This window comes from Sorex fumeus, unplaced genomic scaffold (genome assembly GCF_029834395.1).
Source record: "Sorex fumeus unplaced genomic scaffold, SorFum_2.1 ptg000002l, whole genome shotgun sequence".
In the NCBI taxonomy this organism is placed as follows: domain Eukaryota; kingdom Metazoa; phylum Chordata; class Mammalia; order Eulipotyphla; family Soricidae; genus Sorex; species Sorex fumeus.
In genome coordinates, this window is record NW_026606059.1 from 36,864,700 (window position 1) to 36,886,745 (window position 22,046).

At 36.7% G+C, this 22,046-nt stretch overlaps 1 protein-coding gene across 8 annotated transcripts in view; it reads left to right on the forward strand.

The window, feature by feature from the left end:
* ASPH (aspartate beta-hydroxylase) overlaps positions 1 to 22,046 on the forward strand; it is a 235,787-nt gene that overhangs the window by 15,843 nt on the left and 197,898 nt on the right. For 5 of the 8 annotated variants that reach the window (XM_056113434.1, XM_056113458.1, XM_056113443.1 and 2 more), the window contains exons 2-4: positions 11,687 to 11,836; positions 15,502 to 15,546; positions 17,079 to 17,147. In XM_056113434.1, coding sequence (XP_055969409.1) covers positions 11,687 to 11,836; positions 15,502 to 15,546; positions 17,079 to 17,147 — 264 coding nt within the window. Of the gene's footprint in view, positions 1 to 7,156; positions 7,319 to 11,686; positions 11,837 to 15,501; positions 15,547 to 17,078; positions 17,148 to 22,046 lie in introns of those variants that run through there. The other 3 variants (XM_056113451.1, XM_056113483.1, XM_056113466.1) reach the window with 2 other exon arrangements.

Below are 22,046 nucleotides of genomic sequence, written 5' to 3' on the forward strand. Positions count from 1 at the left end.
TCTCATATTCTTACTCATTATTTAAATTATCTGACATTTTAAAATTGCCAATCTGTATTTTCCCAACAATTTAATTGAAAATAAAGTCAGACTTTTGAATTGATGAGAACTTTCATACATTATTGATGAACACAAAAATTTGTAGGGCCACCTTGGAAATAGGTTTCACAGCTTCATATAATACTATATATAGGGCCAGGCAGATAGCACAGTGGTTAGAGCACAGTCCTTTTATGCTGCTGACTAGGTTTCTATCCCCAGCACATCATCCGTGGCTCTCTCATCGAACTGCCAGGCAACCAGGTTCCCTGAGTGTCCTGAGTAGTGCTTGGCAAACACTTTGACCCCCTCCCCCCCAAAAAAAAAACTATGAGAATAATAAGGAATAAACAAGAATAATAAACAGTCCACCTAGTATTTCATGCCTACATATTTTCCTCAGGAGAAATGCATGTATATATATCTAAAGAGCAGACCATGGTCTTCTGCTGGAATATTCCTAGCAGCTATATTTAACCGGTAAGTGGTCCAGGTTTCTATCAGTTGGAGAATGAACACACATGTATAAACTCTGGTATATTTATACAAGGGATGCTATTCAGCAACAGAAAGCAATGAACTTTTACCACACAGAATGTGGCTATCAGGAACATAACTCAGAGGGAGATAAGCTTTACACAAATAAACATTTTATCTGTGGTGTTTATATGTCATTTGAAGAACAGGCAAAACTAACCTATAATGGGACTATTTCTGCAGATGGGGCTTTATATAATGTGAATAAGAAGGTCCCTAGGGAACTTGCTGTAAGGATCATATTCTGTGTGTTTATATAGAACGTACACAAGAAGGATAATATTGAACTGTAGCTTATGGTAAGGAGGTTAAAGTGCTTATGCATACACTTTATTTGGAAATGCATTCTACTTATTAAATTCCTGAACAGATACAGCAGATATTCCCAAATGTGTTGGCCTACTGTCCCCTTTTTTCAGAAAAGAACTCACCTTAGTGTTCTGGAAACCCTGGAAGTCCGCCTTATTTAACAAATACATAGAAAGCACCCTCAATTGCACTCCAAGCTACTACCACCCCTTGGATAATTTTAGAGACCCCCCCACATACACACACCCCACACAGTGGTGGTATCACCCTCTTTGGGAAGCATTGTTATAGAAAGATGGACAGATATAAGATGTAAAATGTTAATATACCAATCTAAATAATAAGCATCTTGTATTCTATAAAATTCTTTCAGCGTTGTTGTGAGATTGAAAGTTCTTAGTATTTGATATGGTGAGAATGTGCATGTATTATTTTTTTTCTGTCCTGACTTAATTTTAAGGTAAGTAAGTTCATCAGAATGAGAAAGCCTCAGATGACCTGACAGTGGTTAAACTAAACTTTGCTCCCTTCTACCTGAAGTGTTAGGAGAGGTCTGGCTACTCATACAATAGCAAGGATTTGAAAAAGAATTTGCTCACTTAACAAATATTTGTCGACTTCCAACTGGGTGCATGGCAGAAGTACCAGAGCGAACAAAGGGGAAAAAAGCCCCATTCATGAAAGTTGGAATCCAGAGTTAGCGATTAGAAAGTTAATTATTGTACAGTGACCTGATTGCCAATGAAATAACACAATGAAGGAGAAATTTGACTGTGAGTGAGACATATGTGAAAATGGTCTAGCAGTGGAATATGGGGTGGGGTGCCCCTGGTGGCCCCCATCATTGTCGGGGTTTTGAACACTGCAGGCCCTGATCACTCAGCTGCCAAGCCTGCACTTACTTGCTGTGTAGCTCCTGTGTAGTTTTATCTGGAGTGTCAAGGAGAAAGACAGCAAGGGGTGAGGGAAAATGATCAGATAATATTATTCCTTCAATTTGGTTTAAGTAGTGTGTCATATTGACTTGTAAATGTTGAACAATCCTGCATCCTGGAATAAATCTTACTTCCTCCTGGTGTATAATCCTATTAATAATGAATTATATTGAAGAGTTTTGTACCTATGTTCATATACCTATGTATATCCGCTCCAGGGCAGAGCAATAGCACAGCAGGTAGGGTGTTTGCCTTGAGTGCAGCCAGCCCGGCAAGCTACTTAGAGTATCTCGCCCACATGGCAAAGTCTGGCAAGCTACCCGTGACGATATTCAATATATCATATATTCGATATGCACAGTAACAACAAGCCTCACGATGGAGACATTACTGGGCCCGCTTGAGCAAATCGATGATCAACGGGAGGACAGTGTTTGTTTGTTTAAGAAGAATTAAATCTTTGAATGTTTGGTACAATTTTCTAGTGAAGATACCTGGTCCTGGACTTTATTGTGAGGTTTTTGATTTTTGATTTGATTTTCTTACTAGTAATGAATCTATATAGATTTTCTATTCATGAGTCATTCTTGGTAGATTGTATGGTTTAGAGGAATTCAGCCATTTCTTCAGTTTTCTTGGTTCTCATATGATTCTTTGTATTTCTGTAGTATCAGAAATTATCCACCTTCTCTTTTATTTCTCATTTCTTTGGGAAGTCTAACAGGTTTGTCTATTGCATCTTTTCAATTAATGGCCTGTTTTTGTTGTTACCTTTTTTTCAGTCTGTTTATATTCTCATCTTTATTAATCACGTTCTTATTCTAAAATTTGATATGTTGTATTCCTTTTTCTTATGTACCAGGGTGTTAATTTTTTAATTTCCCTTTTGATTCTTTTTTTAAAAACCTGGTTAGTATTTTTGTAGGTCGTTGTTTAAATTTTCCCAAATTCGTGTGGTGTCTAGCTTTTTCCTTATGATTTCTTGTTTCGTGTAGCTATGATCAGAAAATATATTTAATAGGATTTCACTGTTTATAGTAAGACTTGCTTTGGAACTAGTTAGCATATGCTTTATCCTGAAATCTCTGCCATGTAAGAAGAATGTGCATTCTGTAGCTTTTGAATTTTTATCTTGTAGGGAACATAAAAATGGTGGTCATAAATTGGTAAAACCAAAGGCTTTTTCTCTTCCTCCAGATTTTGATAATGGAGGATGGCTAGTGCAGGGTGCAATGATTCTTTTTGTGTTGTCCTTGATATTAGCATTAGGTCACCTGGGAATTTCCTAGATGTAAATTCTCAGGCCCTTCTCAGGCACAGACTCTCGGTGGTGTCACAGACTCCTCAGTGGAAGGATTTCCTCCTGTGTTTGAGAACACTGCTGTAAACAATAATTGATTGAGGGGAGAGATGTTTCTGCCCTGTAATGGGTCTGATGGAATTTTACTTCATAGATTTGGAAAAAGGTAGAGCCTGGACTCCACGAACTTTGCTTTGCTCCTGTGGTCTCTGCAGCAGCATCAGTGCATTGTTAATAGTCTCCGAACAGGTTGCAAGTTTGATTTTTGCTTGGACTCAAAATCGTTCTAGGGGCTGGAGAGATAGCACAGCGGGTAGGGCATTTGCCTTGCACGCAGTCGACCCAGGTTCGATTCCCAGCATACCACATGGTCCCCTGAGCACCACCAGGAGTGATTTCTGAGTGCACAGCCAGGAGTAACCCCTGTGCATCGCTGGGTGTGACCCAAAAAGAAAAAAAAATCTCTCTAAGTCCAGTAGTTATAGCTGTGAACACTCAGTTTAAATTGATCGCAATAGTCTTTCCCAAGAATTTAAAAATATCATTTAATTTGCTGTTTGCAAATTAAACACTTGCAATTTTTCATGAACCTTTTTTTAACTTGAAATGAGGTGTCATTATTTTTTTTTCTGTGAGTCACCATAACAGTTACAAAGCTGTTCATCTTCAAGTTTCAGTTAGACAGTGTTCAAACACCCAGCTCTCCACCAAGTGTACGTTTCCCACCACCAATATCACAGTTTCCCACCCACCACCCCCACCTCCCCTTTACCGCATCTGTCTCTGTGGCAGGCACTTTCCTTCTCTCTCTCTTGAAATAAATTGTCATTCTTAGAAACAGTTAATTGGAAATTGCTTTGTTTAGTTCCTTAAGAGTTATTGTGGGACTAGAAAGATAGTATAGCATGTAGGTTATTTGCCACCCCCCTGAGTGCAGAATCTGGAGTAAGCTGGTGAGCACCACCACTTGTAGTCCAAAACAACAACAAAAATTGTTGTGATAGATTGAATATTGCTTCAGAGAGACTTATATTGGTCACCTTATGTAGAGTAAGTAAGCCATGATGTGTAACAGAGGAGAGAAGACATTTTGATAAACATCTGTTAAATGGTTCAAAACTAAGGAGACAGTTACCTCTGGGATGTGTGGATATTTGATTTAAACAATCAGAAGTATTTTCAAGAAGCCCTAGCTTGATGTGTATCTAATTTTACTGTCTGTAATTCTTGTCTTAGTCTCCCATTGGCCATAGAGCTAGAATTCAAGATGTAGCGGGTTTGCCCAGACCCATCAGCCGAGAGAAGAAACCCTAGGAAGCTCAGGTCAACCTGCTGTCAGTCTCTGATCGTGAGAAACAATCTCTGGCTAGGAGGAGACTTGTGCCTCAATTTCAATTGACTCAATAAAAATGTGTTGCATAGATGACTTCAGCCAATGTTTCCATGCCTGCTTTATTCCAGGACACAATGTAGAGAGGTCAGGGAATTGAGGCCTGAAAGTTTGTGACGTTTTCCATGTCATAGTGAGTATAAAAGCTGACAATTGAATGCGGCTCTCCTAAACTGAAAGGGACCAGCTTCTCTGTGTGTAGAACTTCAAAGAACTATCTTCTCATGCTTACCCAACCCACAAAAGTTCGAGAAATGCTTATCTTGCATCATATTTTTTTTTGGTATTTTAATGATGTTTATTTTTTTGTCAGCTTTTATTTTTAATATATTTTTTTAAATTTTTATTAGTGAGACACCATGAGGTACAGTTGTAGACTTACAAATTTTTGTGCTTGGGTTTCAATTTTACAATGATCAAATACCCATCCCTCCACCAGTGTCCATTTCCCACAACCACGGATCCCAGTATCCCTCCCACCCCCTCATCCCCCCATCCCACCCTGCCTCTGTGGCAGGGCATTCCCTTTTGTTCTCTCTCTCCTATTGGGTGTTGTGGTTTTCAAAGGAGGCAATGAGTGGCAATCATGTTTGGTCTATAGTCTACTTTTAGCATGCTTCTCCCATCCTGGGCAAATCCTCCCAAATCCTGTATTTGGTGCTCCCTTCTCTATCTGAGCTCCCTTTTCCCCTAGCATGTGTGGCTGGCCTCCAAGCCATGGAGCAAAATTCCTGGTACTAATCTCTGCCATTCTTGGGTGTTAGTCTCCTATTTTCTTACTTTATGTTCCCCAGATGAATGCAATCTTTCTATGTCTATCCCTCTCTTTCTGACTCATTTCGCTTAACATGTGGTACTACTTTCCATGTAGTACCACTTGTATGTAAATTTCATGACTTCGTCTTTTCTAGCAATATCTTCCATCATTTTAAATTCCCCAAAGCAGATTATTTATTAACATTTAACATTTTCATGAGCACTAACTTCAGTGGAACAAATCCTTTAGAATTGGGCAAAGTGGTCTCAGAGGAGACTAAGACACTGGTTAGTTGTATTTTATTTGTCCAAAACCTCATTCACTCTGTCCGAGCTCTGGGCCATAAAATGTTAGTGTGGTGAGATTCTGATTTCATTTTAGAACATTTAAATGCTTAATTTCTATGTGAAACATTCAATTAGACTGAAAAAAAATAATTACTTAAAAATCACAGTAAGACTCGTGTTTGAACTCTGGGTACTATCTGTGCTGAATTAAGTTAGAATAATAATTAGAGTGCTGATGAGTTCTCTGAACTGCTAGTCATTTTGTTTATTGGTTGGTTGGTTGCTGGTGTTTAGCGTGTTTAGTGTTTACTCCTGTCTCTGTGCTCAGGGATCACTCCTGGTAGGGCTCAGGACCATGTGGAGTGCCAGGGATGGAACCAGGGTCAGCTGTGTGCAAGGCAAGAGTCTGCCTGCTGTATTCTCTGACCATGCCCTAAACTGCTAATTTAAGTTAGTCAATAAATGATTCAACATTTGAGCTAATATGTTTCCACAGGAGAGAATATGTATAGATGGGATGGGCAAGAAGTTAATGAAAACAATTAGAATGATAACACAGATGTACAGTCTTTTTTTTTTTCTCATTCTCTCTCTAAGATATTTGAAATAGTGTTTCGTAGGTCAGGGTTGCTTTAATTTTTCCCATTCACACCCATATTTTTGCCTGAGAAAATTTCATGTGATCCCGGCTTTCTCGGTATATAGAGTAGGTATGCACATCAAACATTTATTGATAATATATTATGAAGAAGAAACTTACTTTACAACTTGTTTGGTGGGGCAGCTCCCAAGCACTGCTGAGGAAGTCTCGGGGCTCCACTGGTGATTCTCATCCAGTAGGACCAATGGTGGAATGTAAGGGCCCTATCTTGTTTGGGCCCTATGGCACCATGGATTACCTCTGGTCACCCCAGAGGAATTCAGAGTTCTCTGGGGACACATCCAGAGATGCTCTGGAGATGTGGTGCCAGGCATTAAAGCTGGGCTGGGTACATGCTTTACTGCTGTACTGTCTCCAGGCCAAATATTTAAGATTTTCCCAGCCTCCCACATTCCCGAATTACTAGACTCCATATGGGGTAGCGATCCACGGTTTAGGAAGCTAGATCCTAGGGCTGGAGAAAGTACAGGAGTCATGACACGTGCCTGACACGCTCCAACTTATGGTGTGAGAAGAACTGTACCTGGTACAGTAATGCCTGTGAGCCAGAAATCTAGAACATTCATTTCTTACCATGTAGGGTTCTGTTCCATTCAGTACCCTAATGGTCATTTTCATAAAGGCATTTGACTAGATTCTTAACGGCCAAATCAGGCTATTTCTGGGCATGGGGCCACATTTTCTAGCAAGAGTCTTGTTACCTAAGTACCAAATCATCAAAGACTAAAATGCTTAAAGACAAAAGTGACTACACAGTTTGTTCTGTTTTATTTTTTCCAACATGCTTGCGGTCTGGGGGGGATTGTAGAGTTGGGAGATAAGTGCAACCGAGAACAAGTGGGAGAAAAGACTTGGTTGGAGTCCATTCAAGCCTGAGCAATTAGCAGTATTTGGCCATGAGGTAGAGGCCTCTAAAAATAACTGGCCAACAGTTAGCAGTCAGGTCCAATTTCAGATCTAGAGGCCTGTGGAGTGCTTGGCCAGTTTAAAGCTCCAGTAGATTGAGAAGGGCATGTGGTGTACCTGATGCCTGCTGGTTAGCAATCTGTTTTTTATAAAGATTATTTTTTATTCATGGATTGAAGAAATCAAAATGGCTGAAGGTAAAGATATATTTTTATTGTTGAGTATTAAATTGGTTTGGAATCTAGTTGGCAAGTTTGAAGTTTATTTTCAGTTGTGTTTGTTAAGAATATTTTTGGCTAAGTACTTTGACTACATCCTTTATATTTTTTACTTTGAAATCCTAGAGACATTCACTTTCGCAATTTAATTTCTTGCATGAAATAATCTGTTTTTTTTTGAAATAATCTGTTTTTAACCTGGATATTTTTCATATCTTAATTGGAATAGTTTATTACAGAGAACATGTTTTACAAACTTTAGAAAGATTGTACAAGAAGCCTTCCTTATTTAAAGAATTAATTAAATAATTAAGTTACAGAAAATTTAAAGAATCAAATGTATTTAGTGATCATTTAAAATTACAAGAAATTCAAGGGCGTATATGTTTCATCTTACTATTGACAAAAATTAATTCACTCAAGCAAAGACAGCATTGGTGAAAATCTGCCCAACATTTTTTTTTTTTCTAAAGCTGAGAGTAACTGTAAAGAAAAGACACTCAGATTTCATTTTGGTTCTAAAATGAAGTCATTAAGCCTAAATATGTTGAATCTGAATTTTTTAATGTTTGCTTTTGCTTTATTTTGTACCGGAAGCCTATCTACTTACTCATGTTGAAATCTTTTTAAAGAAAGAAAAATAGAATTATTAAAACTACTTCCAACTCTTAACTGCCTAAGCAGCCACTGAAAGGATTTCTATTAATAGCATAGAGAATATGAGTCTCTCTGTTTTGAAAACTGTGTTGAGTAATTGGTTAGAATGGTTCACTTGACTATTTTGATAAGGTGCCTCATGTGCCCAGGAAGAAGAAAATGAGATAGATGCCCCATTTCAGTGCTATTAGAAACATTTCTCTGCTTCTCCATGGAGATAGTCTGCATGGAAAAGTAAGGTTTCTATGTAAATATGTAATTTCCAGCATATGGCTAACTAAAAGTCATCAATGATAGACTGACACTTTGATTGTAGTGGTTGATTGATCTAATTAACAGCTGTTTAAGTGCTGTGTGAATCTTCTGTTTCCCCTCTCCTCAAGCAGTAAAGTTACCTATTCTCCTTAGACCGTGTCTTCATGTTGGAGACGTATTTCACTGTTCCCCATGGTGGTTTTCAACTTTTGGTAGCATGTAGGAGAGATTAAAATGCTCTTGAAGGGGTTTACCTTCTAGCTTACTATATACCTCTTTTGTGTTTAATTGTTCTAAAACTGATCTGTCCTCTCAGGCTGACATACCATATTTACAAAAATCTATTAACTGGTATCGGTAGAAATATTTTTATGTAAATGATATCTATAAAAAGGCTATAATTCACTGTTTTTTTTAGTAAATATTGTCAGTAGCAGATTTATAATCTTAGAGTCATACTTCATTTGGTGTTATAAAGGCATGCATAAAATGTTGCTTATAATTTTGTATTTTATATCACTTTCTAACATTTAACTTTTAAGCTGACAAGCCTGTTTAATTAAAAATAGTAAAAATGAAGGTCTTTCTACAATTTTATATATTCTTGCATTATTAAAAACATTAAAATAATATTTTTAGGTTTAGGAAAATAGCTCCGAGGACTATATGCTTTTTGTATGTGGGAGATGGATATTCCATCCCAGCCACTGCTTGATTCCCCCAAAAGTTTCAGGGAGTGGCCCCAAAGCCATATGCTGGGATGAACCACTCAGCATTACCTGGTTTGACCCCCCCCCATTAATGTTTTAGTGGTAGATAAAAAATAACAGTTTTTACTTTATGCTAAAGATTGTTTGAAGGACTATGTAGCTTTGCCTACAGGCATCAATCATAAATGCCTCCTCTTGCTGTTTATCTTAATTCTTATGTCAACTCTTATTTCCTGGCCTTCATCAACACTTTGTGGCTCTAACTCTTCGGGGTTAGAGTGTTTTGAGTCTGTTCTTTAGATTTGTGCTGCATGTGCTGTCATGTCTAAAATATCATGTCTAAAATAACTTTAGATTTTAGGTTAAGATTTATTATTTAATGCACTTAGGGCTCTCAATTCTTTCTCTTAGCATTGGTACATATATTTATACACTATTTCCTAAAACCCACTTTTTATTTATATTGGATGGTACGGGTCATTACAATTAAAGATCACTGAATTTCCTTGGATGAATATGCTTTTCTTTGTGGGCTGGAGAGAGAGTCGAGTCTGTCAGGCGCTTGCTGGGTTGGATCCCTACACCATGTGTCCCCCACCCCCAACCCCACAACCCCACCAGTGATTCCCACCCTGACAATATAAAAATGAAAATTCACCCTTTAAGACTCAAATTTATCTTATTTAATTTCATATGGGATATTATCTTACATACTTAAATTGTTATATAGATGAATATGTTTGGGTACCTTTACCAATATGCATATATAATTTTTCTCAGCTTAATTTAGTTTTTATGGACTTCTTTGAAAAGTTGGTCCAATGGTTGGTTAAAAAGACTATAAATATATTTTAAAAACAATTCCATTTTAGTTTTTCCTTCTGAGAGAATTGACAATATAATTTAATGCTTGAAACTCTGTTAGGAACAGCTTAATAAATCACCACAAATAAATCCAAATTGAGAATCATAAAGAACTTATATTATTGTTTTGAGCCACTGAAAAATTACTATTAGTATTCTGTAGTTAGAACTGGGTTTTTGAGTCAGAAAAAGCAGTTTCTGGATTAGAGCTATTAAGGTTTTTTAAAAATTATTTTATTTTTATATACACACATATATACATATATATGTGGTGTATATATCTCAAGGAACTTAGATATATACCATGGAAATTGGATTCATTTCATAGCTGTACCAATAATCACTATGACTCAGAGTGAATTTCTTAATCATTCTATAAAACTGAATATTCCTGTCCCTATCTCCATTGATTCTTAACGAGGCTTTTTTATTTTAGAGGAAATATGAAAATGTCTGGGGGTGTTTTTGCTATGATCACTGGGACCTACTTATCTTTTGCTCCAGAGAAAACCTGACATATCTGCTGTCCTCCTCTGAAGAACAAATTATAGAAGTTGAAAATTTACCTCATACTAACCACTCTTGAGAAACTCTGGCGCGAGTTACTTGTGGCCCTATGCTGAAAGGAGCTCAGAAGAGATAGTTTGTGCTTGACAAATATAAAAAACATTGTTCCACTTTCCTATTTGCTTGAGAAAGATTTTTTTTTCTCAAAGGATGTGCAGATCTGATGCAGACTTTTTGCTCATACATTAATATTTCGTATATTATATTTCTTGTAAGGGATTGGCCTAATATTTTTTGAGGGGTGGGGGATATTGTCCATTATCTATTGATGTTATCACATTCATGATTTCTGTTTACTTTGTGTATGAGAAGGAAATTTCCTGAAGACTGAGGTATCATATTCTTATATATAATAAATGGCACCTTGGGCGGACAGCAGTTTAGAAAACAATTTCCTGCATGGAAACCAATTGCGAACAAGCCTTTTCCTGTTTCCTTAGATCCCTGTGGGTCTCATAAAGGAGAAAGAGTGAATTGTTATACTCTTCTTGCTTCTTTTCTCTGCTGACCTCTGTTGCCTATAAAAACTTAGTTTCCTTTCTTTTCTTTATCTCTCTGGCTAATAATATGAAGAAGGTTGTTTACTTTTCACTTAAGAAAAATATAAAACAAAAATCCTTTGTTCTTTGTCACTTAACAGTGTTTAAGAGTCTCTAGTTACTAAATAGGACCAATAGGATTTGGCTCTCTTTCTATGGGAAGTTTTTTCTGTGTTATGAGATATGAAAAAAGCATTCCTTTTTTTAAAAAAAATGTAATTTGGATAAAGAAACTCTAAAGTAATATCTGAAGCGATAGCACAGCGGGTAGGGCGTCTGCCTTGCACGCAGCCAACATGGCCGACCCAAGTTCGATTCCTCCGCCCCTCTTGGAGAGCCCGGCAAGCTACCGAGAGTATTTGATATGCCAGACACAGTAACAACAAAGTCTCCAATGGAGACGTTACTGGGCCCGCTCGAGCAAATCGACGATCAACGGGAGGGCCTTTACTTTACTTTACTTTACTAAAGTAATATATTAAGTGTTATTTTAAAAGTGATTAGCCCATTTTTAGGTTCTTTAATCTCCTTGAAACCTAGGTTTTATGTGTGTTATGTTGCCTGTGGTACATCTTTTGTTCTCAAATTTTCAGCATTACGTTTTCCGAGAATTTAACTGAAAACTAATTTTGAAGTGATCTACCTCTAATAAGTATAATGAAATTAATGGAAATTTAGTTGGAGCTTGGGAACATTCAATTGAAGGGGTGTTTAGTAAGTTTCTCTATTAATTTTGCACTTTTATTTTTCATCAGAGACAAAGCATGGAAGCCACAAGAATGGGAGGAAAGGAGGCATTTCTGGAAGCTCATTTTTCACATGGTTTATGGTCATTGCATTACTCGGAGTCTGGACGTCAGTAGCTGTCGTTTGGTTTGAGCTGGTTGATTATGAGGAAGTTTTAGGTAAGAATTTTGCTGTCATATACACAATGGAATAGAATTCAGCTCTAAGAAAAAGCAAAAATCATGCAATTTGCAACCACATGGATAGATCTTGAGAGTACTATGCTGAACGAAGTTAGTCATAAGGAGAGGGACAAGTACAAAATGATCTTCATATGTGGTATATAATGTAACATGGTAAAGAAACAACAAATACTTGAAGGTAACAGAAACTGAAAGATAACTGGTCTTTAATAAGAATCATATCACTGTTGGAGAAATGGGGGAATAGAATGGGCAAGGCAGGGAGAGACTTAGACACGGTGGAGGGAAGCTGAGGAGCGTGTGGTTTCGGAATGTTTTGTTGCATGAAACCCTGCCTTTACAAGTATTGTAAACCATGGTGTCAAAAATCAAGTTTAGAAAAAATAAAATTTAAAAATATACACATTCAAATAAAGGAGAGCAAATTTTTTAAAAGCAATTGCTAATAGACTGTGGAAAATAGAAAATAGACTGATGGCAATTCTACAGTATTTTGAAATATTAGCACTGACTGCTAATTGTATATACCAACAAAACAGAACAATAGCAAGAAAACAGGAGCCATAAATGAGTAATTGGAAGAACAATTATTAGTAGACACACACAGGACCATCCATTCACCAACAGTTAAATAAACATTCTTCTCCAGTGCATATGAAACATTCTCCAAGACAGACCACATTTGGGGGTGGGGGGCACAATTTAAGTGTTCATAATGTCATGAAAATGGCATTCATTTACTTGATACTTAGATCAAGTATCTTTTCTGACCACAAAACCATAAAGGTAGTAATTAGCTATAAAAAAAATAAATGCAAGAAATGTCTAGTTCTAAAAGTTTAACAACATAATGGATCACAAAAGGAAATCAAAGAAGAAATAAAATATTCCTCAAAATTAATAAAAATGAAGACACAAGCTACAAGAATCTGTGGTACACAACAAAAGAAGTAGTTAGGAAAAGTTTGTAGCAATACAGGCCTAAATAAAGAAACAAGAAAAAGTTTAACTCTCCCTGCCAAGACCACGAGCATCAGGACAACAGCAAGTGTCTGTTTACCCCCACGAGCAGCTCCCTGGGGCGGCCATGGCCCCAGAGGCACACAGACCTAATTCGGAACCCGGCAGCTTTTGGCAGAAATGTGAATGCAGTAAGCTATGCATTAAGCTTTAGCGCTGTGCCCCACCCCCCAGGAGGGAAAGGATATCTGTCTCTTCCACCTACCCCCTACCCCTCCCCGCCCCCCGCAGCACGGTGGCCACTGCCTCAGAGCTTATTGGACAGCCAGGTATGAGCCAGTGGTGACGTGGCAACTGTGGCCTTATGGGATGGGGGGTACTGGCATGCCCTTCCCGCCCTGCTGAGACCACAAGTTGCCCCCCACGAGCAGCTCTCTTGGCACGACCATGGACCCGGAGGCACACAAACCAATCTCGGAACTATGCTGCTTTGGGCAGAAATCTCTCCAGATTTAATTAGCAAAATATCAGAAATCCAAAACTTTGTGGCCACGGGAGTGGCCGCGCAACATCATAAGATCTTCATAACCAGCAATAGAAAACAAATTATTTCATGATGCCTTTTCAGCAGGTCTGATTGTTGGGGTAAAATTCCAAATAATAATGGTGCATCTTTTGTTGAAATAATGAATATAATCAAAATAAAGAGAGAGTTAAGTGGAAATCTTCTGCCTCACAGGCATGGGGAGGGATGGGATGAGGGGTACATTGGGGTTTTTGGTGGTGCAAAATATGCACTGGTGAAGGGATGGGTGTTCAATCATTGTATGACTGAGACTTAAACCTGAAAGCTTTGTAACTGTTGTCATGGTGATTCAATAAATTAAAAAAAAAAGAAAAGAAAGAATTTTGCTATCATTTCTTCCATGTGTTTGTGAAAGGGCAAGTGACAGCCCTTGGCTATCTTAACAACATTTAATCATATCTTTGGTACTTTCAGTGGTTTGCATTAAGATAGAAACCAAAGGGAGTGTTTAGGGCTAACTTGGAATGACAGCCTTGCAACATCCATTAGACAGTAAAACAAAGCAGGTAGGGACTTCATAGGAGCTATATTAAAAAGAAAAGTTTTATCAAATTGTACTTTTTTTCACTATATAGTACTCAGTAATTTTATTTCTATTTTGTTAAGTTATCAACTAAAAGTTCTGATAAGAGCCACTAAATTTATTTGAGGGCCCGTTTATGGATCACAAACAGCAAACACCGTTTTCAAGACAGAGTGTTTTCAAAGTGTAATCCCTTGTGACTTTTGAGATAAGTATGTGTGGAAACAAGTGAGTGAGAAGGTCTCTGTGCTCTCTGAGAAAGTTGAAGTGCTCTTCCTGGTAGATACACTTCTCTCTCACCCTTTTTGCCTGTTCTGTTCCTGTAAACACTTAATATTTAATTAACTTTTACATTAATGTCTTATTTTTTTTTTTAAGTTTTTGGGTCATGGAAGGCCATGCTCAGGGATTCCTCCTGGATTTGCACTCAGGAATTACTCCCGGCAGTGCTTGGGAGGACCATATAGGGTGCTAGAGATTGAATTGGCTCAGACATGTTCAAGTGCCCTACCAGCTGTACTATTTCTCCAGCCCTCACATATTAATGGCTCTTGACCATTTTTGAATTGCAGTGTTTTTCACTTTCAGTTTTTTAAAAAAACATTGAGTTTAAAATTCTTTACTATCAGTCTTTTAAAATAGACAGTTCATGGAGACAGAGCAATCCTTAGGACCCCATATTGTGCCCTGGGCACAGAGGAGTGACCCTTGACTGTGGAGTAAATCCTGAACACCACCAGGTGGGGCCCAGGCCCCCACCAAAAGGAAAAGGAATAAAACTGCACAGTTAGTGGTTGTCAGTTTGTTCATTTTATGTTACCAATCTGATTAGAATATTTATATTATCTTCTTTTCCAAAATACCTAGTCTCTCCTCCTTCAGTCTCCTGCTTAGCACTAATCTGCTCTCTCTGCCTGTAGTTCTACATTTTATTCATGTCTTATAAATGGAGTTATACAATATGTATCTCCCCTTTTTATCTGCTATTTTGCATATTTCATTTTACGATTGAATGATATTTGGATGCACCATATTTTGTTTATGCATTCATCAGTCATTGGCATTTAAGTTGTTTGCACTTACTGTTACAGTGAATAAAGGGTCTTCTTTAGTAATGCAGTGAAAGATGGGTCCATGTTTACTAGAAAAAAATGCATAGTATTCTATATAGGCAGAATAAGACAGAGCCGGTTCACAGGTGTAAAAATGGTTGAAATTACTGAGTAGAATGATCTCTTTCGTGCATAGAATCCCCTGTATTTGTGTTTGACTTGTTAGGTTGCAGCTGTCATTTGGCAAACTAAATACATAAAAGATACAAAAGGCAAAGAATAATAGAACATGCTTACAGGTTCGGTTTACCTTGCATCTTCCCACTTTTATTCTCTAAAGAAAGTGTCTTTGTGAAAGAATAGTAAAAGAATTTTAATATGCAAATGTATTTCTGACTAGATATGTTCCTTTATTGGTTTAAAGTGCTATGGTGTTAGTGATAGCATTAAACAAAAAAGATCTAAGATATGTGTACATTTGAACACAAGTAACAATTTTCATATTTTTGCATGCATGCAGCCAAAGCAAAGGACTTCCGTTATAATTTATCAGAGGTACTTCAAGGTAGGCTAATTGAGATGCATTTTAAGACTACTTGTTTTAGTTTCTATAGCTTCATCCTTATACTTCCAATATAGTTATCACCTGCATAAGAAAATCTAAGTGGTAGGACCAGTTTTTCCTTCTATATTTGTCAGAAGGTACAGTATTTTCTCGTTGTGTGTGTGTGTGTGTGTGTGTGTGTGTGTGTACGTACGCATGCACGCACGTGCACTATTTGAACTGTGCTACCTGTAAGCCCTTGCCGATAAGAGCGCAATTGTAGTTACAGTTTCTTTGGAATAAGAAAAGCTTTTTATCTCTTATAATCATCTTTGTTATTAATGTACTAAGTCAGACTTCTGCTTAATACCTTTGGTATTTTACCAAGTAATATAAAATCTCTGAGAGGGAATAAAAGTTGGTTCTACTCCAAAGTTCCACCTACTTTTATACAGTGTCGTAATTTACTTTTTTGTTAAAGAAATGGTAATAGTGCTGCCAATTGGATGTGCAGTAATAATGCTATATTTGTGTATCTTTGTACATTAGTATATTTCTTCAGTGATTGTTCAGTGAATTATATAAATCATGTTGACTGAAATTTTTTTAGGGAATTAAATATATTTGACTTATATTTGAAATGCTAAATTAAAAAATAGCAGTACTTCTAAGTAATTCAACAGTAAAGTCTTAGAACGTATATTTGTTATTCTGGAAGACAAAGGGACATGGTAGTGTTGTCATATTAGCTAATCTGTTTTAAGCATTATTTTTCTTAGTAATGGATAGCCAGTGCTAAAGTATACTGACTTTGTAATTTTGTAAATCTAGTTTTGAATAGTATTTCTGGAACTCTTTTTTATTAGTGCTAAGGTTGATTCATGATGTTTCTGTTGTAAGTCATTGTAAATTGTAAAATTGTAATCCTTCTTTTTGTTGTTTATTTGTTGCTTGTTTTTGGATCACACCAGTACTGCTCAAGGCTTACTTCTGGTCCTGATCTGAGATCACTCCTGGCTGGACTTGGGAGCCATCAGGGGTGCCAGGGATGAAATCCAGGCACGCCTCATGCAAGGCAAACTCCCTGATGGGGTTCTGATGCTCCAGCTCCAAATTTTAGTATTTTATATAGTCCTTGAGGCATGGTATGTTGAGCATTGATGTTGCAAATAACTTTCACACATTAGACTGTTCGTTTAACTGCTGGCTGTGTATTGATAGTTGTTTTTTTTTGTTATTGTTCATTTTTGGTATGCCAGACATTTTGCCTAAAATATTTTTTTGCGTTATTCTGAAATAATTAAAGCAGAATAATATTAAACCCTAGACAAGATATTATTTTAGTTGTTTCTTATGTTTGTTAAGTGAGCATTTTCTGAATCTCTTGAGGGAATTGCCCATTATTTTAAATTAAAGTTCTTATTTGGTACTTCTTTTTAGGATTAAATGACAAATCATGAATTATATCAGGTGATAATATTATAGTTGATGTTCAGTACTACTTTCACCTTTATTTTCCATTTTGTTCCCCATTTCCCTTCTCCTTGTTATAGGAAAACTGGGAGTTTATGATGCTGATGGTGATGGAGATTTTGATGTGGAAGATGCCAAGGTTTTATTAGGCAAGTATACATTTTATTTACTATTAGTGTTGGTAGACTGAAAATAAAAGAATATTTTTGCTTTGATAGTGTCCTTTTAATAATATACATTTTTATGGACGATATTTTCTTATTTAAATCAAACATTTTGTTGCAGTGTTAAATGACTTATGTAACTTTTCATACACAGTTTAGTTTACTTTTCTAAATGGACAGGTTTATAGCTTTTATACATATAATTTAAACAGCTATAGTAATTTCATATTAAAGCACTTAATATTCTGAATTTAACTTTACAATATGAAGATAATTTCTTAGTCTGTTTTCAAATATGGTTATTACTGCCATTCCTCAAGCATCATTTAATATTATTTACTTCCTTTTAAAATTGTAAATTTCTAAAGGCTTACATAAATTTGTTTTATAGTAATATATAGTAATTGGTGGTGTTAGTAAATATCAAAATGCCCTATATATTTTTAAAGATAATATTAAAATATGTATGAGCAATTTATGGTAGGGTTTCTGTATTTTGAATGTCATGGATTCTTCTCTTTCTATAACCAGGATTACCTGCCAAATAAAGATATTCTATGCCCCTTTTTTTGTATGCTCTCTTACCAGGAAGGCTGCTGCTAATTTTAGTATGCATATTTTATATAACTTAGCCTCAGATGAGAGATAGATTTGTTTGCGGGAAGTTCTATTTTGTATTCTTTAATTGTAGCATAATAGGTGTTAAAACTATTTTTTATCGACATCTTTTGAAAAATAATGAAGATGGCATGATATTGTACACTAAGATTAATAGGAAATTAGAAATGGCACAAAGAAACTCTTCCTTTACACATACATAAACTTGGATATATTTTATGGGTATAAAAAAAGTTGATGTCATCTGTATAATCAATAAAACTTTTCGTAAGATTAATTTGCCTCAAAACAGTAAGTTCTAGATATGAAAAATAGAGTTTCAATTGTGAATAAATATAAAAAATTTTGACTGTAGCTCATATTTTCTTACTAATGCTCAGTGGGACTAACCTTCGCTTCTTAAGTTATTCATGATGTTTTTTTTTCCTGTTTTACCTTAATGGAGCTTTTATGTTTTATTACTCTGTGTTTTTACTTTGCTTTTAAATGATGAATTCTGAATAGCAAAGATTTTTTAAATTTATTTGGTAGTGGCAATTCATTGTTCAGAGAAGTCAGGGACCACTTCTGTGTGACAATCAGCCACCCAGGCTGGACAGTTCAATTTTAGGGCCCTGGTGATAGTGTTGCTGGATCCAGATTTGTTTGGGGCACTGAGGCTTACTCAGTGGGACTTGGGGTCAGTGTATAGTGCCAGAGATCAAACTTGAGGCATTGTGTGTGCAAGTCATACACCCCTGGCCCCTGAGCTGTCTCCCTGCTGCTCCTTTATCCCAAGCTTTGTATTTATTTTTAAAATAACTTCAGGCAGACCAGTTTCCCTAATTTTTAAAAGTACTATTCTTTCCAAAGTCTATTTTGAATTGGGGTGGGTGAGGGGGCGGCATAAAATCAGCTCTCAGGTCTGTCAGGTAGAAAAAAGTCAATTATGAAACATTGAAGCATTTTGTTATTTATAATTATGCAAATTTATTTTCATATAAAACTTGATAATTTGATATTTAATGTATTTTCACTTCAGTTTCTTCCCTTTAAAGTTTTTTGGGGGGGCTGGAGCGATAGTACTGCGGGTAGGGTGTTTGCCTTGCACGCGGCCAACCCGGGTTCAATTCCCGGCATCCCATATGGTCCCCCGAGTACTGCCAGGAGTGGTTTCTGAGTGCAGAGCTAAGAATGACACCTGAGCATCGCCAGGTGTGACCCAAAAAGCAAAAAAAAAAAAAAAAAAAAAAGTTTTTTTGGAACTATTAAATTAATTTTAACAGAACATTGCCATTTGCATGTAGAAAAATTAGAAGGGGCAAATCATAACTGTTTCCTCTTGTAAGAACTTGATATGTAGCGGGATAACCAGGAGTGGTTCATCTCAGTGCTCATTTTGATAATATGGCCATTTAATGTACAAATGCTAAGATGAACTTCTTGTCCTCATTCACAGAGAATTTGCAGCTGACATATGCCACAGATTAGTTGTCAGACTCACACATCAACAGTGTTTGCATTTTCTACGTAAAGTACATAATTTTCTTAATTGGAAATGAATTTATGGCTACAATTATTTTTTTCTAATTTTTGAAGCTTCTTACTGTGCCTCTGTGCTGTTCATGGCGCAGATGGTTGGAAAGAGAGAACCTCGCGATGCTCTTGAGGTCTGGAGAGATTAGTGAACTCTGTCTAGTTAGTCGGCACTCTCAAAGAATCCAGACTTCTTGTTTCAGTTGTCATTAGAGAGGTGGCTCAAGACCAAGGGCTTTGGGTCAAGGCAGAGGGGGAGTCCACAGGAAAAGATATGAAATCAGAAATGGGAGACCATGACATACTAGGCCCACTAAATAGTTAAAATATGTTGAACTGTCACAGATATGGGTGTTTATTTTCTGTTTCTTTCTGATTTCTCAATTCTGCATAGATCTTAATCTTACCAATTTGAGGAAATATATAGCACTCATATTTACTTTTTCACATTTTAAAGTTTGATCAAAAGTTTAAACTTTCCATGTGAAATATAAAAAATGAAAAATATGTGTGCATAAATCAAGATCAATAATCAAGATTATTTTTATTTGATTACTTCTGGCCAAAACCCGTAACTTTGAAAGTGTTCTAAGTCTTTTTTGCATTGCTTTCCTACTTTCATGGTGAAGTTAATTTGGGGACGGGAAAGTATCTTTTGATTTTGGTTTGAACTATGGTGAAGCAAGGCATGGTTTGGAAAACATGTTTTAAGTAAAATCTATATATTCATAAAATCAGATAAGATCAGTATGCGTAAGATCAGCAGGAAAATGACCTGAAGGAATAAAGGCATAGAGTAGCACCATTTTTTTGTCCTTTTGTCCTATGACCTAATTGGCATCCTACCAGAAATGGCTGTAGAACAGAGGGGAAACAGTCAACAGCCCTAAGAGTCTTGATGAATGTTGGTGACTGGACAGCAAAGACGTCAGTGAGCTGAAGGCAGGCAAGACTGAACCCTGCTGAGTCAAAGACTCTCTGGGTTAGACCTAGTCCTTTAAGTTAAGGAACTTGTGTATGTCACGTATTCTCATTTCCTTTTGGCATTCTTTTGTCGTAAGATTCACAGGAAGGTGGAAAAGAACATAGTTGCTGGGAACGTAGTTCTGTTCAAGCTCTTGTGCATTTGTTGCTCACTTTAGCCTGTCACTTCCAAAGGGTGGTGGTGTTTTATGTTTTATATTTGATACCTGGAGCTATTACAGTGGAAAATGGAGAAAAATAAAAATGTTTATTCCAGGTACCTAGCTATAGTGCTTTAGGGCAAAAAAGGATAGGAACTGTTATTCCCATAGAGACTGGTTGGAAATATAGATCTCTGTTCATTGCACTTGTCAACTGTCAACTTCAGTGTAAAAACGTTACAGGTTCTTGAGGAAATAATTGAGATACCAACTGCAATTTGTGTTCTTAAGCTCCCATGTGTATAGAAAGAAGGACTGATACAGTTCTGTGTGGAGAAAATGCACTATATTCTTTAACACTTATACTAGTTGTCTTATTTCTTTCCTGCTAATCTTGATTGTGGATTAATTATACGCCGTGGAGAAACTTTGTGTTGCTGAACCTCTGAATTAGATGATCATAATTTGAAGCTTTCTGAAATCACAGATATTTATATTTTTTACAGCCGGAAACCTCCACTGTGTTGTTTCCTTCTCAGAATTGTGGGCCTTGCTAGAGCTTGGCACTATTGGTGGACTTGGATCCCAACAGGAGTCAAGAGAACATTCCTGCGCAAAGTTAGTTCTTCACAGAAAAAAAATAACAGATGAAAACAATATAAATGTTGCTTTCTTTTCATCAACCAGTAACTTTGATTCAGGAACCAAAGCCATTGGCTTAGGAGAACCTGAATCATAGGAGGTGGCCTGTTTGTTTGTGCATCAGTATTTAGAAACAGCAGTCAGTAGAAGTTTTTGCAATAAAAGTTTTTTATTTCGTGGACTGATGGGGAGCGAACAGGTTGGAATGTTCCTATTGCAGATGACTAGTGTTGGACTTGATCATATTTCATATTTACAGCAGAGTGAATTGTTATTAATAGATATCTCAGTATTAGAAGTACAAGACCCCGGAGCTGGAGAGATAATACAGCAGGTGCTTGCCTTGCACGTGGCTGATGGGGATTCAATACCCAGCATCCCTTTAGGTTCTCCAACTCCTGCCAGGAATAACCCCTGAGCATTGCCAGGTGTGGCCAAAAAAAAAAAAATGAAACAAAGAAAAAAAATTGCAAGACCATGAGTCAGTAGCTACAGAGCACTATAGGGATATCACATTTCATAATGTAACAGTTTAATTGTAACATAATTTGAATGCATTTATATCAGTCAATAGAGGTGAAACAGTAAGACTGCTAATTATACAATTCCAGATTTTTCCTGCTGAGAGGAGAAGTTTCAGGAAATGAACCTCTATTTTCAATGAATATTTGTTTAGATGTATATGTATATGTGTATATGTGTGTGTGTGTGTGTGTAAAACTCTATAATCAACTCTCGATAATATCTGTCAGTAAATGAAGGCAACTGACGGTTGTCAGTGTGTCACTTGTTGCCTTTGCATTGCTTTTACTTACTCTTCTGATTAGTATTAGTTGAGTTTGGCTGATTGATCATTTTCAGCTTTGGAGCTGTAGATTTCTTTCATGAGAGAAAGGCAAACTGGTTCAGGGCTGGTAGGTCTGGAGCCTGCGTCAGATTGTGCCTTTCCTTTGTTTTGTACATATGATTGAGAGTTGATTGTAAG